The sequence below is a fragment of the Lipotes vexillifer genome, unplaced genomic scaffold, assembly GCF_000442215.2.
Source record: "Lipotes vexillifer unplaced genomic scaffold, Lipotes_vexillifer_v1.1 scaffold217, whole genome shotgun sequence".
Classification (NCBI taxonomy): domain Eukaryota; kingdom Metazoa; phylum Chordata; class Mammalia; order Artiodactyla; family Lipotidae; genus Lipotes; species Lipotes vexillifer.
Window position 1 is genome coordinate 699,836 of NW_006788200.1, and position 16,710 is coordinate 716,545.

A 16,710-nucleotide genomic window follows, 5' to 3' on the forward strand; every position below is an offset into this window, starting at 1 on the left:
AGAGGAGGGGTACCTGCTATATGTTCTTTAGGCCTTTTAGGAAACATGGAGGTGTTCCTTTGGCCACATACATGCAAATCTACAAAAGTGATATTGTAGATATCGAGGGAATGGGCACTGTTCAAAAAGGAATGCCCCGGGCTTCCCTCGTGGCGCAGTGGTTGAGAGTCTGCCTGCCGATGCAGGGGACATGGGTTAATGACCCGGTCTGGGAAGATCCCACATGCTGCAGAGCGGCTGGGCCTATGAGCCATGGCCGCTAAGCCTGCGCGTCCGGAGCCTGTGCTCCGCAACGGGAGAGGCCACAACAGTGAGAGGTCCGCGTACCACACACACAAAAAAAAGGGAATGCCCCACAAATGTTACCATGGCAAAACTGGAAGAGTCTACAGTGCTACCCAGCATGCTGTTGGCATTGTTGTAAGTAAGCAAGTGAAGGGCAAGATTCTTGCCAAGAGAATTAGTGTGCGTGTCCAGCATATTAAGCACTCTAAGAGCCAAGATAGCTTCCTGAAACAGTCTGAAGGAAAATGATCCGAAAAAGAAGGAAGCCAAGCAGAAAGGTACTTAGGTTTAGCTGAAGTGCCAGCCTTCTCCACTCAGAGAAGCACACTTTGTGAGAACCAATGGAAAAGAGCCTGAACTGTTGGAACCCATTCCCTATGAATTCATGGCATGTTAGGTGTAAAGAAAATAAAAGACCTGGATTGTAAAAAAAAAAAAGTGATAGCCTGGAATGGAAAGCTATCACAAAACCTTCAAGGGAGAAGCTGATCTGGGCCATAAAGATGGGGAAAAATCAAATTGACAGACTAGAAGCTATTTTATATATGTTTGTTTTGTGTTTTGTTTTTTGTAATCTTTTTTAAAATTTTATTTATTTATTTATTTGGTTGCGCCAGGTCTTAGCTGCAGTGGGTGGGCTTCTTTTTTTTTTTTGCGATATGCAGGCCTCTCACTGCTGTGGCCTCTCCCGCTGCGGAGCACAGGCTCCGGACGTGCAGACTCAGTGGCCATGGTTCACGGGCCCAGCTGCTCCACGGCATGTGGGATCTTCCTGGACCGGGGCATGAACCCATGTCCCCTGCATCGGCAGGTGGATTCTCAACCACTACGCCACCAGGGAAGCCCATGGGCGGGCTTCTTAATTGTGGCTTGCCAGCTCCTTAGTTGCAGCATGTGGGCTCCTTAGTTGCGGCTCCAGCACTCCTTAGTTGTGGCATGTGAACTCTTAGTTGCGGCGTGCATGTGGAATCTAGTTCCCTGACCAGGAATCGAACCCAGTCCCCCTGCACTGGGAGCTCAGAGTCTTATCCACTCTGCCACCAGGGAAGTCCCTGTATGTTTGTTTTTATTTTGTATTTTTTTCTTTTAAAACTAATACGTGCTCACAATGAAAAAATTATGGAAGAATATTAGTTGAAAAGTAAGAGATGCTCTTCCTACTCCTCATGTCTAACCTCCCACATATATTTTATGATCAGGTGGGTTTTCTTGCAAAAATACACTATATGTGTGTATACAAACATGCACATGTATATATGTACATATTCACAAATACAAGCTTATTAAAACAGGACTGTGAGGAAGAGTCTGGGTTAAGTAAGTCAAGGTAAAAGGAGTGGGAGCTAGGATCTGCAGTCAGATTATGAAGAGCCTGATGGGTTTAGAATTTAGTTCAATAGACATAAGAGGGAGAAAAAGTATGTTATATTTTAGAGGTAGTTGTTCTAATAACTGTGTAGGTACTGTGGTAGTTACCAAGATATTGGAACACATTTTCTTCAGGAGCAGCCTTGTTGGAAAGATGACAAGCACATATAAGGCAGAAAAAGGCAAGAGCTGTGAGAGCTTTGAGGAGGAAAGAAGAGAAAGTCTGAGGTGGCCAGAGAGGATTTCATAGGACTGAATTTGGGGTACCATTTTGTTGACCTTAAGTAGATTGGTAATTACAGATACGGTGACAGCAAAATGCAGGCTGTCTTTGAACAGTATCAAGGAAATCCTCATAGTTGAAATGGAGCATTTGTATAGGAAATAATGTCAGGGTAGAGATAAGTGATAATACCTGGTATTTATTGAGCAGTGCGAGGATTCTAAACAAGGCTGTAGCAAACGTTAAGGTGTTTGTTTATTTCTTTATTTGTATTTAATTTTGGCTAGTCCAAGCGTTTAATCTTACTCTCTGTATCTTTAGAGCCTAGCCTGGTGCCTGACACTTAGCAGGTGGTTCAGTAAATATTTATTAAGTGGATGATTTCCAAAGTCCTTTTTTTTTTTTAGCTCTGAGTTAAAAGGATTCTTCCCTTCATAGAACTCAGCATAAAGTGTGAATCAGATCATCTTCCCAGCAGCCATCCAGAAGACAGCTCCATTTCGGTACCGCACTATAATTCATGCTTTCCCATTTTTACAGATTTCCTACATTTTCACGAACTCTCTCATAAACTACTTTATTCCCATACCACCACATCCTATCCTGACCTTGGCCCACTTAGGCCTGTTTTCCTTTCTTGCCCTCAATGGAAATGGCTTGAGAAATTTGTTTTCAAGTTCAAAAGCACCCTCTGGCCCTCTTATTTATTCTTCCACACATAATTTCATGATCCTTGTGCACCTTATAGCCCAAGTGCCTGATTCTTTTGTCTTATTTCACACACCTAAGCTTTGAACACTGCTGCTATATTTTTTGTTGTCTTTCTATTTGTTTTAGCTTCTTTTACTAGGTTGTGTGCTCTGGGGATAGAGCCTGTGTTTTGTGCTCTGGGGTTCGAGCCAAAACACAGATGTCAAAGAAGGAATCCCCAGCATCTAGTTACTGGCTGTATTTAAGGAATGAAGCAGCTAGAGATATCACAAAAGATCTAAGCCAAGATTTTTTTTTTTAAATTTATTTTATTTATTTATTTTTGGCTGCTTTGGGTCTTCGTTGCTGTGCACAGGCTTTCTCTAGTTGCAGCGAGCAGGGGCTACTCTTTGTTGTGGCATGTGGGCTTCTCATTGCGGTGACTTCTCTTATTGCGGAGCATGGGCTCTAGGTGCGCGGGCTTCAGTAGTTGTGGCACGTGGGCTCAGTAGTTGTGGCTTGCGGGCTCTAGAGCGCAGGCTCAGTAGTTGTGGTGCATGGGCTTAGTTGCTCCGTGGCATGTGGGATCTTCCCGGACCAGGGATTGAACCCGTGTCCCCTGCATTGGCAGGTGGATTCTTAATCGCTGCGCCATCAGGGAACCTCCAAGATAATGTTAATGCTGCCACAATACAGTGAAAACATTGGTAGAAACCGAGTAGTTTCTGAGAAGTAGGGTACCATAACAGAGGTGTTAATATTCATTGCTCTTAAGAATGAATCCAGTTCTCTTTGTTAGATTGCTCAAAGATATTTTGTGAACACAGAATTTTTTCACAAGTGATGTGAATGGTCCTGTTCATTGAGGGCCTACTGTATGCCCAGTTGCTGATCAAAGTGCTTTAAAATGTATTATGTGAGCCCCACAGTAACCCCGTGAAGTTTCATAGATGAGAAAAGTGAGGCACAGGTATTCATGTTGGAAGTAAGGGGTAAAGCCAGGATTTGATTCCAGGCTTCTCTGATTCCTAAACTGATACTTTTTTTTTCTTTAGTCAGATTTATTGAAATATAATTTGCATTTAGTAAAATCCACCCTTTTGAAAGTATATGATTTGATGAGTTTGGGCAAATGCATACAGTAGCATTACTATCAGTACAGTCAAGATACAGAACATTTCCACCCCAAATAGTTCTCTCAAGTCTATTTGTAGTCGGTCCCCTACCTCCATTTCCAGCCCTTGGTAATCCCTGACTTGTTTTCTGTCAGTATAATTTTGCCTTTTCCAACGAATGCCACGTCAGTGGAATCATACATTATATAGCCTTTTGTGTCTGACTTCTTAGCATAATGCTTTTAAATTTATCTATGTGGTTGCATGTACGAGTAGTTCATTCCTTTTTATTGCTGAGGGTATTCCATTGTAAGGATATATTCCAGTTTGTTCATCCATTCCTTTGTTGATGGACTTCAGGTTGTTATCAGCTTTTAGCTATTACAAATAAAACTGCCATAAACTTCTGTGTACAGGTCTTTGTTTGGATATATGTTTTCATCTCTCTTGGGTAACTCCCTAGGAGTGGGATTGCTAGGTTGTGTGTTAAGTGTATGTTTTACCTTAAGAGCTGCCAAACTGTTTTTCAGAGTGGCACATTTGGTAGTCCCACAACAATGTACCAGAGTGCAGTTGCGCTTGGTCCTTGTCAGCACTTAGTATTATCAGCTTTTTATTTTAGCCATTAAAATAGATGTGTGATAGAATCTCTGAGCAGCTTTTTTTTTTCATTATGGTTTTAATTTGCATTTTCCTAATGTTAATCAACGTTGAGCATCTTTTTATGTGCTTATTTGCCATTTGAATATCGTTTTTGGTAAAGTGTCTATGCATATCTTTTGCCTGTTTTCAACAGGTTTTGTGTGTGTGTATTTTTTGTTTTTGTTTTTGGTCTTACTATTGAAGCTGTGAGAGTTCTTTAATTATTCTGGATATAAGCCCTAATTGGGTATGTGTTTTGCAGATTTTTTTTTTCTTCTTAACTGCTTTCAAAGGGCAGGAGTTTTTAATTTTGATGAAGTCCAGTATATCAAAATTTTCTCTTATAGTTTTTGCTTTTTGTTTCCTATCTAGGAAATCTTTGCCTGACCCAAGGTCACAAAGATTTTCTTCTTGAAGTTTTCTAGTCTGAGTTGTTATATTTAAGTATATGTTCTGTTTCAGGTTAACTTTGAATATGGTATGAGGTAAGGTTGAGATTTACTTCCTTTTTTTTTTTTTAGTTAATTTTTATTAGAGTATAGTTGCTTTACAATGTTGTGTTTGTTTCTGCTGTGCAGCAAAGTGAATCAGCTCTATGGAGGTTTACTTCTTTACATAGAGATGTCCAATCATTCCAGCTCCCAGAGCCTGTAGTCTTAATTGTTATACCATTCCAGCTCCCAGAGTCTCCCAGTCTCATCTCCCATACTTTGCTTTACTGTGCTTTGTATATACTACATTTTTTTTCTTTTTCTTTCTTTCTTTTTTTTTTAATAACAAATTGGAGGTTTGTGGCAACCCTGTGTTAATCAAACAAGTGTGTTGGTGCCATTTTCCCAATAGCATTTGCTCACTTTGGAAGGCAGCTATGCTCACCACTATACCACCAACACCATTTGCTCACTTTGTGTCTCTGTGTCACATTTTGGTAATTCTTGCAATATTTCAACCTTTTTCATGATTATATTATGCTGTTCTGCAATCAGTGATCTTCGGTGTTACTATTGTAATTGTTTTGGGGTGCCACAAACCACATACATATAAGATGGCAAATTTAATAGATAAAAGTTGTATGTGTTCTGACTGCTCTACCAAACAGCCATTCCCCCATCTTTCTCCCTTTCCTCAGGCCTTCCTACTCCTTGATGTACAACAATATTGAAATTAGACCAGTTAATAACCTTATAATGGCCTCTAAATGTTCAAGTGAAAGGAAGAGTCACACGTCTCTCACTTTAAACTAAAAGCTAGAAATGATTGAGCTCAGTGAGGAAGTCATATCAAAAGTGAAGAGAGGGGCTTCCCTGGTGGCGCAGCGGTTGAGAGTCCGCCTGCTGATGCAGGGGACACGGGTTCATGCCCCAGTCCGGGAAGATCCCACGTGCCGCAGAGCGGCTGGGCCCGTGAGCCATGGCCGCTGAGCCTGCGCGTCCGGAGCCTGTGCTCCGCAACGGGAGAGGCCACAGCAGTGAGGGGCCCGCGTATCACACACACACAAAAAAAAGTGAAGAGAGACTGAAAGCTGGGCCTTTTGTGCCAAATGGTTAGCCAGGTTGTGAACGCTAAGGAAAAGTTCTTGAAGGACATTAAAAGTGCTACTGCAGTGAACTCATGAATGGTAAGAAAGTTGAAACAGCCTTATTGCTGATATGGAGGAGGTTTTAGTGGTCTGGGTAGAAGATCAAACCAGCCACAACATTCCCTTAAGTAAAAGCCTAATCCAGAGCAAGGTCCTAACTCTCTTCAATTCTGTGAAGGCTGAGAGAGGTAAGGAAGCTGCAGAAGAAATATTTGAAAGTAGCTGAGGTTCTCGAGGTTTAAGGAAAGAAGCCATCTCCAAAACTTCAAAGTGCAAGTGAAGCAGCAAGTGCTGATGAAGCTACAGCAAGTTATAAAGATCTAGCTTAAATCATTAATGAAGGTGGCTTCACTGTACAATAGAGTTTCAACATAGGTAAAACAGCCTTATACTGGAAGAAGATGCCATCTAGGACTTCCATAGCTAGAGAGGAGAAGTCAATGCCTGGCTTCAAAGCTTCAAAGGACAGGCTGACTGTTGTTAGGGACTAATGCGGCATGTGACTTTTAAGTGGAAGCCAGTGCTCATTGACCATTCCAAAAATCTTCAGGGCCCTTAAGAATTATGCTAAATCTACGGTGCCTGTGCTCTATAAATGGAGCAACCTGGATGGCAGCATCTCTGTTTACAACATGGTTTATTGAATATTTTAGACCCACTGTTGAGATCTGCTGCTCAGGAAAAAAAAAGGATTTTTTTCCCCCAAAATATTACTGCTCATCGGCCATGCATCTGGTCACCCAAGAGTGCTCATGGAGATGTACAATGAGATTCATGTTTTCATGTCTGCTAACACAGCATCCATTCTGCAGCCCATGGATCAAGAAGTCATTTTGACTTATAAATCTTTTTAAGAAATACATTTCATCAGGCTATAGCTGCCATAGATAGTAATCCCAGTGATAGATCTGGGTAAATTGAAAACTTCCTGGAAAGGATTCACCATTCTAGATGCCATTAAGAACATTCATGATGCATGGGAAGAGATCAAAATATGAACATTTTTTTAAAGACATAATACTATTGCACACTTCTACAGTATAGTGTAAACAACTTTTATATGCACTGTGAAGCCAAAAAATTGTGTGACTTGCTTTTTTGCAATAATCACTTTATTGCAGTGGTCTGGAACTGAACCCAGTATATCTCTGAGGTTTGCCTGTAGTGTCATAATGATTAGAGGGAATGTATGGCAGCACCTAGTACAATGTCTGCAGTATAGCAGGCATTTGATCAATGATAGCTATGACTGTTATTATTGGTAAAAAAATTTTTTTCAAATCTGTCAGCTAACATACTGAACACTTGTTACATGTGCTGAGGAAGCATTGGTGAACAAAGTAAAGTTTCTGTGGTGATAATGTGTTACCTATTAATATACAAATCATAAGATATGGTATTAGTATAATTTATCAAATGACATTGAAGTTGAGGATGCATTTTGGTGCAGCTATGAAAGCTTATAATTGATATCTGTAATAATGTGTTAGTTTAAAAATTACGTTCTAAAAATGTCTTAGAAGAGGAGTTGGTCAGCCTTGGAATTGTAGAGGCAAACACCAGAAGAGTATCCAAGGAGGGAAGACTCTGAGCCAGGTCACTCATATTCCTAGGAGATGAGGCAGCCAGCTGTCCCTGGAAGCAGCCCACTGAGATCATTTGTCACATTTCACTTGTGATGCACCATGAGTTTCCAGTCCACTCAGTAGTTCTAATTTCTTTTTAAATAAATCAAATAGTTAGGCTTTTAAGGATTAAGTTCTGTTTTTTAAAAATTATTTTTATTTTTGGCTGTGTTGGGTCTTCTTTGCTGCTCATAGGCTTTCTCTAGTTACGGAGAGCGGGGGCTACTCTGTGTTGCAGTGCGTGCACTTCTCATTGTGGTGGCCTCTCCTGTTGGGGAGCACAGGCTCCAGGCACGTGGGCTCAGCAGTTGTGACTCACGGGCTCTAGAGCATGGGCTCAGTAGTTGTGGCACATGGGCTTAGTTGCTCCATGACATGTGGGATCTTTCTGGACCAGGACTCGAACCCATGTCCCCTGCATTGGCAGGTGGATTCTTAACCACTGTACCACCAGGGAAGTTCCAAGGATTAAGTTCTTAAAATGTGGTACTTTACATAATGTGGCTCCAAGTACCCAATGAATGAATGACTTTTGTGGGAGCTGTTGAGGGCAGGGGATGGGCTTTGGAGTTAGAACGGAGTTAAATTCCTGCTTTTCTTTACTATCTGTAAGGAGTTGGACAAGTTACTTAATGGCTCTGATCCTCAGTTTCTCAGTGTTCCCTTTATAGCAGTGTTACCATTAAATGAGATCACTTTTACTAAGTGCCTGGTCCTGGGACATGTTATTTATCTTCAGTTATTTGCAGTGTAAACTATAGTGAATTCTGTTTATGTAGGGTGTTTGTTTATTTTCAGAATCGTCTAAAAGAAATTGAGCAAAATCTCTCTAAAATAATGAGACTCGACAATGAAATTAAAGCTTTGGATAGCCGAAAGAAGCAAATGGAAAAAGATAATAGTGAACTGGAACAGAAAATGGAAAAGGTTTGTGGCGGAAGAATTTTGTTTTACTTCAGAATTTTGAGATTATTGTAATGAACCTCATTTGATTCCATTTTGGCAGTCATATTTTGAAACAGACATACAAATCTTGATGTTTGTGTTACTTCCATGTTTATGTTGAAAAGAAGGATATTGAATAAGCTTTGGTTCATATTTTGTACCTCAGACTGATACCTTGTTATACATTAAAGCTCTTTATTTTGGTTTTACACAGGTTTTTCAAGGGTCTGATGAGCAGCTAAATGATTTATATCACAATCACCAGAGAACAGTTAGGGAGAAAGAAAGGAGACTGGTAGAATGTCAGCGTGAACTGGAAAAATTAAATAAAGAATCTAGGCTTCTCAATGAAGAAAAATCAGAACTACTTGTTGAACAGGGTAAGAGACAGTGTTTACTTGGTCTTTTTCCCTATTATAATATTACACATTTTCTGCATGAATGACAAATCTCCAGGGAATTATGCTGAGTGAAAAAAGTCTCAAAAGATTATATATAGTATGTTTCCACTTTATATGACATTTTGAAATGCCAGAGTTTTAGAAATGTAGAACAGATTAGTGATGGCCAGGGTTACCCAGTAGGAGGAAAAGCAGGAGGAAGGTTAATGTGGTTATGGTTTTAAAAAAAACAAGAGGGGTTCTTACAGTATTGGAACTGTTCAGTATCTTGGCTGTCATGGTGGATATAAGAACCAACACAGTTGATAAAATTATGTAGAACTTAATACACACACAGATATGAGTAAAACTGGGGAAATAAGAATAAGATTGATGGATTGTATCAGTGTCAGTATCCTGGTTGTGATATACTATAATTTTGCAAATTACTAAAAGAAAACACTGTTTTTCTACTCAGCAACAGTTCTGACGTCAGGTGTGTGGGTTTTTCCACACCAAGCAATTCTCCAGTTCTCAGTGAACACCAACTAAGTGTCCTGTAATTTAATTCAGTTCTGACACTCCCTGTCCGGAGTTAGCATAGACCCCACAGATTAAGGGCTCAGTCCCATGAGACTGTCTCCCACTCCACTCCAGCTGCCAATCCCAAGTCCCAGGTTGTCTGGCACCTGTACTTCTGACCACTGGCTATAAATCAGGGGTTCCCACAACCCTTTTCTCAGGTTCAGTAATTTTCTGTAACAGCTCCTAGAACTCAGGGAAGCACTTACTATTACCAGTTTATTAAGGATATAGCTCAGGAAAACCCAGATGGAAGAGATGCATAGGGTAAGGTATGGGGGAGGGACACTGAGCTTTCATGCCTTCTCCACGTGCGTGACTTACTCAGCACCTCCATGTAGTATTCACCAACCTGGAAGCTCTTTGAATGCCATTGCTTAGGGTTTTTATGGAAGTAATCATGTAGACGTGATTAATTAAGTCATTGGCCATTGGTGATTGAACTCAGACTTCAGCCCCTTCCCAGAAATGGGAGGGGTGGGTACTGAAACTTCCTACTCGCTAATCACAGAGCTGATTCTCCAGGAGTCACCTCATTAGAATAAACTCAGGTACAGTTGAAAGGGACTTATAGTGAATAACAAAAGATACTCCTCTCACCCCTATCACTGAGAAATTCTAAGCGTTTTTGGAGCTCTGTACCAGGAGCCAAGGACAAAAACCAAATATGTATTTCTTACTACATCTCAATACAATAGTTACCATTTGGGGAAACTGAGCAAAGGATGTAAGAGATCTTGCTCTTTTATTTTTTTAAATATCTGATAAAAGAATTACTGTGATTGTTTTTTAAAGGTCGTCTGCAGCTACAAGCAGATCGTCATCAAGAACATATGCGAGCTAGAGATTCATTAATTCAGTCTTTGGCAACACAACTAGAATTGGATGGCTTTGAGCATGGACCATTCAGTGAGAGACAGATAAAAAATTTTCACAAACTTGTGAGAGAGAGGCAAGAAAAGGAAGCAGAAACCGCCAGGCAACTGATGGTAAATACTGTTATTTTCTTTTGTTTGTATCAGATTGTCTAGTTGAATTGTTTTAATTTTTGGATTGACCTTATTTTGTCATATTTTTGGATTAGTGTTAGGATAAAATTTGCTATGAGGTAGAATAAGACCTTTATGGAAGCAAATTTTTTAAAGTTTATAAGTATAAAAGTACAAAGAATATATAGACCTATGTTTTTTATTTGATTTTAAGTAAAATTTCTTTTTAAAGCTAATTGTAAAGAAAAAGTTTGCTCGAAGTTAATAATGATTATCTCTGAGTTATGATCATTGTATTTTTTTATGCTTTTCTATATTTTCCTCAGAGTGCATGTGTTACTTTTGCATCAAAGAAACTTTTTCTTAATGAAGTTTTTAGTGAAAAAATTGTTAATGCTCATGCTTCTCATTATGTATTTAGAATGACTTTGCAGAAAAAGAGACTCTGAAACAAAAACAGATAGATGAGATAAGGGATAAGAAAACTGGACTGGGAAGAATAATAGAGCTAAAATCAGAAATCCTAACTAAGAAGCAGAATGAGCTGAAAAATGTGAAGTATGAATTACAGCAGTTGGAAGGATCTTCAGACAGGATTCTTGAACTGGACCAGGAGCTCACAAAAGCTGTAAGATACTATTTGAGCAATGTAATAATTTTAAGGTATAAGATATTTAGAAGTGTTTTATCTTTTGCTAATCCTGAGATTATGGCATTTTAATAAAAATGTCAACCTTGTCTATCAATCTCACGTAAAATGAATTTATCTGAATATCTTAATGACCCAACTCTGCTCCTGGAACCTGGTGGATTGAAAATTAGAATCATCTAAGGAAACTTAAAAAAAAAAAAACTTATGCTTAGACCTTAAACCTTCCAAATAAAAATCTCTAAGAGTGGGGCATAGAAATGTGTTCAAAACAGAACTGGGTGATTCTTATGAGTGCCTTGGTTGAGAACCACTTACCTAAGTTTAAAAAAAAAGTATTTTCCCTCTAGGTTCCACACACTACAGATTTTATATGATTATCACTTCTTCTGTGGTAAAAACTTTCTTAGCCCACCTCTTCCTTTCATGAATTTCCAAAATTTCTTCTTTGTTTCTAATCTCTTCCCTTCCTTCACACCTCCATTACCAAAATAAGCATCCTAAAGCTTGGCAAATGCCACTTTCAGGTCCCATCTTGATAATTTAAACGTTTCTATTTACTCCCAAACTTAACATCTAGCATACATTTTTGTCAGTTTAGCACGATATTGTCCTGTTGTGATGGGGAGATACTGTTCAGGGACCATATCACACGATTTTTAGTTTCTATATGCCAGGCAATGTAGTGAGTTACATGGGTATTTGATAAATGCTTAGTTATTGATTGAAGAGTCACTAAACTGTATACTTAAGCATATTTTTCTTAATTTTGCACTAATTTTCACTTTTCCCTCCTGTTTGACTCTTCCAGATTTATTTACTAAGTCTCTATTGTTATAACGTAGTAAGGTAACTTTATAAGATCTTTCTTAAAAATTTTATTCCTTCTGCTTTTTCTGTTGTTGGATAAAATCAAACAGTAATATTTTGACCATCCTGAGGAGTAGCTGATTTCTAATACACTTTGTCATTATTTTAACACAACACATATAAACATGTTCATTTATTTGAATTATTAAGGAACGTGAGCTAAGCAAAGCTGAGAAAAACAGCAATGTAGAAACTCTAAAAACAGAAGTAATAAGCCTTCAAAATGAGAAAGCAGATCTAGACAGGACCCTGCGTAAACTGGACCAGGAGATGGAGCAGTTAAATCATCATACAGCAACACGTACCCAGATGGAGATGCTGACCAAAGACAAAGTATGACCTTTCTTTTTGTTCTAATTATACTTTCTGGTATTTAAAATAGCTTATCTTACATTCATAATTGTTACACTGTGAAGTATTTAGTTGATATTGGCTTTTTACTTTAGGGGTTAAGTGAACTTAATATAAAATAGTCTTTCAAGTTTAAAAACTGTTTTCTAATTACAAAAAAATAATAATACAGAAGTGTAAACACACACGTGTACATCGCTATTAATTTTTACCATATACCATACAGAAGTTTTAATTTTTATATCATCAGACTTGTTATTCTTTTCTCTAATGGCTTAGAAAGTCCATCCTCACGTTAAGAGTTTAAGAAATTTTCAGGAGTTCCTTGGTAGCCTAGTGGTTAGGATTTGGTGCTTTCACTGCCATGGCCCAGGTTCAGTCTCTGGTCGGGGCGCTGAGATATTCCTCAAGCCGTGTGGCATGGCCAAAATTTAAAAAAAAAAAAGAAGAAATTTTATATTTTCTTCTTGCATTTTTGTAGTTTTATTTTTTAAGCCTAGAACTGTAATCAATCTAAAATTTATTTTTTTTCTTTATATAATGTGGAGATACCTAGCTTTATTTTTTTTTTTGAGCTTTATTTTTAAACAATTTTTGTTTTCCTATAGGCTGACAAAGATGAACAAATCAGAAAAATAAAATCTAGGCACAGTGATGAATTAACTTCATTGTTAGGATATTTTCCCAGCAAAAAACAACTTGAAGACTGGCTTCATAGTAAATCAAAAGAAATTAATCAGACCAGGGACAGACTTGCCAAATTGAAGTAAGTAGTTACAACATTTGAAGATGTAGTAGAAGTCTCTTATTTCATGCTTGCACTTTTAATTGTTTTGAAATCATTTATTGTCACGAAGTGGTATGTCTTATTAATTAACTTTGATTTTCCCATATTTTACAAATTAAGTAAAATGGTAACAGATAGTGAGTTAAGCTCCTTGTTCCTTGAAAGTTTGCAGAACTAAGTGAGAGGATTAAAATATTCCTTTATAAAAAGTGAGACCTGAAACTATAAAACTCCTAGAAGATAACATAGAGGAAAAGTTTCATTGTATTGAAATTGGCAGTGATTTCTTGGATATGACACCAAAAGCACAGGCAGCAGAAGCAAAAATAGACAAGTGGGACTATATCATACTTAAACACTGCTGCACAGCAAAGGGAACGATCAACAGGGAAAAGGCAATCAACAGAATGGGAGAAAACATTTGCAAATTATATATCTGATAAAGGGTCAGTATCCAGAATATGTAAAGAACTCATACAACTCATAATAAAAAAACAAATACCCGGATTAAAAAAGTGGGCAGAGGGACTTCCCTGGTGGTGCAGTGGTTGGGACTCCGAGCTCCCAACACAGGGGGTCTGGGTTCGATCCCTGCTCAGAGAACTAGATCCCACAACTAAGAGTTCACATGCCACAGCTAGGGAGTCCGCCTACTGCAACTAAGACCCAGCACAACCAAATAAATAAATATTTTAAAAAATAAATGGGCAGAGGACTTGAATAGACATTTCTCCAAAGAATATATACAGATGGTCAACAAGCATATGAAAAGATGCTCAAGATGATGCTAGTCATTCAAGGAAATGCAAATCAAAACCACAGTGATATCACTTCACACCACTGAGGATGACCATTATCAAAAAAAAACAGAAAATATAGTAGTGTGTTACAATAAACTATAATGGAAAAGAATCTGAAAAAGAATAACTGAATCACTTTGCTTTATATCTGAAACTGACACAACATTGTAAATCAACTATACTTCAATTAAAAGATAAAATAAAAAGTTGAAAAAAAAACCAAAATAGGGCTTCCCTGGTGGCGCAGTGGTTGAGAGTCCGCCTGCCGATGCAGGAGACACGGGTTCGTGCCCCGGTCCGGGAAGATCCCACATGCCACGGAGCAACTGGGCCCGTGAGCCACAATTACTGAGCCTGCGCTCCGCAACAAGAGAGGCCACGATAGTGAGAGGCCCATGCACCGCGATGAAGAGTGGCCCCCGCTTGCCACAACTAGAGAAAGCCCTCGCTTGAGAAATTGGAACCCTCTGCGCTATTAGTGGGAGTGTAAAATGGTGCAGTTACTGTAGAAAACCTGTGGAGGTTCTTCAAAAAATTAGGAAAAGAATAACTAGATGATCCAGGAATTCCACTTCTGAGTATATATTCAAACGAATTGAAAACATGATCGCAAAGAGATATTTGCTAATCCATGTTCACTGCAGCATTATTCACAATAGCCAAGAGGTGGAAGCAACCTAAATGATGGATGAATGGATAAAGAAAAACTGGTGTATGAATAATGGAATATTATTTATCTTTGAAAAAGAAGGAAATCCTCTCATATGCTATGACTTGATGAACCTTGAGGATATTATGCTTGAGGATATTAAAGTGAAGTAAGCTAGGCACAAAAAGACGAGTACTGCTTGGTTCTACTTATGTGAAGTATCCAAAGATGTTGAACTCTTAGAAAGTATGTAGAATGGAGGTTCAGAGTAGCCAGGGGGTTGGGGGGCAGTTTTTCAGTGGGTATAGAGTTTTAGTTTTGCAAGATGAAAAAGTTTTAGAGATCTGTTGCACAACAATGTGCATATAGTTAACACTACTGTGCTGTACAGTTAAAAATGGTTAAGATGTTAAATTTTATGTTTTTCCCATAGTTTAAAAAAGTGATCCATTTTTTCAAATATCACCTTGAGTGTTACTTGGATAAGAGGGTCAAAAATTCCACACATATTTTTGAGGAAGATAGTGGATTTGACCATGTTAAATTTGTGTTTCTTGTGGAAATGTCTGTTAGGGAATAGAATACTGGAGTTTGAAGTTCAGAAGACTGGAAGTTGTTGCTTTATAAGCGATAATTGGAGTCAGTAGGTCATGTCAACTTGAAGGAGTTATTCAAAGAGAAGAGAAAAAAATTGTAGTTAGACTCCTGGAAAACACCAACATTTAAACTGTTGGCAAGCAAAGCAAGCGAAGTCAGTGCCCCAGGAGCCAGGGTGAGAACAAGACAGGAGTGATGTCTGGGTTGCCTTGAGAAAATAGTCTTTCAAGGAGGGGTACAACCGTGTTTGGTGCTGCTGAGATAGTGATCTTAATGAGCAATGCTCAATGGCTAGCATGGTGAGAGCATCATCTACATGTTATTTTTTTTCCAAATTTTTACTGTGACTCACAATGGGAAGTATCAAGATGAGGCACATGTGCACTCACACACATTTATCTGAAACAAATTTCTTAAAATAGTACCTATCCTAACCACACACAATCTACTCCAATATATTCTACATATTATACTTAATTTTTCAAAATATGCCAAATACAATGCATTGAATTGATTATATGACTTGCCTAATGCATCTAAACCTGTAAATTGAAAACCCCTGATGTGTGTGGGCATGGAGGCTGGCTAGGATTATATTTAAGAGTTGGAGTGGAAATAAATTGTACCAGTGAGCAAAGTCTTTGATGAATGAGAGGCAGTGAATGATCAGGTTGTAAGTAGATGACAGCAACAAGGAGGGAACAAAGGAAAAGTTTTTACAGGAGGGAACGGAAGTATAGTTGTGAAAGGGTCCACACAGAGTTAGGAGAATGTTCTCCTTTTTTTCTCTTCCCTCTAGATCTGGCAAGCATATTTTCCTTGCTGAGGCTCTTAACCCAAGATCTAAGACCATGAACCCCTGCAAAACCAAGCAGAGTTTTGTCTGTACACATTTTTCTGGGAGCAGGCATATGACCAGGGTGAGGCCATGTGCTAGGGGTAGATTCAGGCAGTAGTGGACTGTTGCCATGACTTCTAAAAAAAAAGTGCTTGGTCACAGCAGACCTTTGTAATGTTTTCTGGCAGAGTTTGTCTTGGATCTACCTTCTTACACTTTTCATTTCTCATGTTTTAAAATTGTAATCCATATTTGTTCTTATTTTAGCAAGGAACTGGCTTCAGCTGAGCAAAATAAAAATCATATAAATAATGAGCTAAAAAGGAAGGAAGAGAAGTTGTCCAGCTATGAAGACAAACTGTTTGATGTTTGTGGTAGCCAGGATTTTGAAAGTGACTTAAACAGGCTTAAAGAAGAAATTGAAAAATCCTCAAAACAACGAGGTAGGTTACCTACTTTATATTAGAAAAGGCATTTTGATGTTTTTGAATTTTCGTTCACAGGTAACTCTTAAGGATGGGAGATTTTTAAACTTGGTTCTGGAGCTCGTTGGCTTAAATTTCAGTTCTGGTTCTACAACCTACTTGCTGTGTGACTTTGGGCAAGTTATCGAAACCTTGCTGTACTTCAGATTCATTAATAATTGCCTACCACGTGTAGGGTGTTAGGGAGGAGTAAATGAGATTATAGTTGCTCGCACATAACAAGCTTTAAAAGTTTTATACTTGTGTGTTACCAGGAAATAA

General features: G+C 38.5%; 1 protein-coding gene and 1 pseudogene across 2 annotated transcripts in view; both read left to right on the forward strand.

The window, feature by feature from the left end:
- The window catches only part of LOC103087574 (60S ribosomal protein L21 pseudogene), a 714-nt pseudogene extending 32 nt beyond the window's left edge, over window positions 1-682 (forward strand).
- The window catches only part of RAD50 (RAD50 double strand break repair protein), a 102,074-nt gene that overhangs the window by 33,801 nt on the left and 51,563 nt on the right, over window positions 1-16,710 (forward strand). For both annotated transcript variants that reach the window (XM_007461334.1, XM_007461335.1), the window contains exons 6-12: window positions 8,326-8,454; window positions 8,687-8,852; window positions 10,230-10,423; window positions 10,845-11,051; window positions 12,093-12,275; window positions 12,902-13,059; window positions 16,232-16,407. In XM_007461334.1, coding sequence (XP_007461396.1) covers window positions 8,326-8,454; window positions 8,687-8,852; window positions 10,230-10,423; window positions 10,845-11,051; window positions 12,093-12,275; window positions 12,902-13,059; window positions 16,232-16,407 — 1,213 coding nt within the window. The remainder of the gene's footprint in view (window positions 1-8,325; window positions 8,455-8,686; window positions 8,853-10,229; window positions 10,424-10,844; window positions 11,052-12,092; window positions 12,276-12,901; window positions 13,060-16,231; window positions 16,408-16,710) is intronic.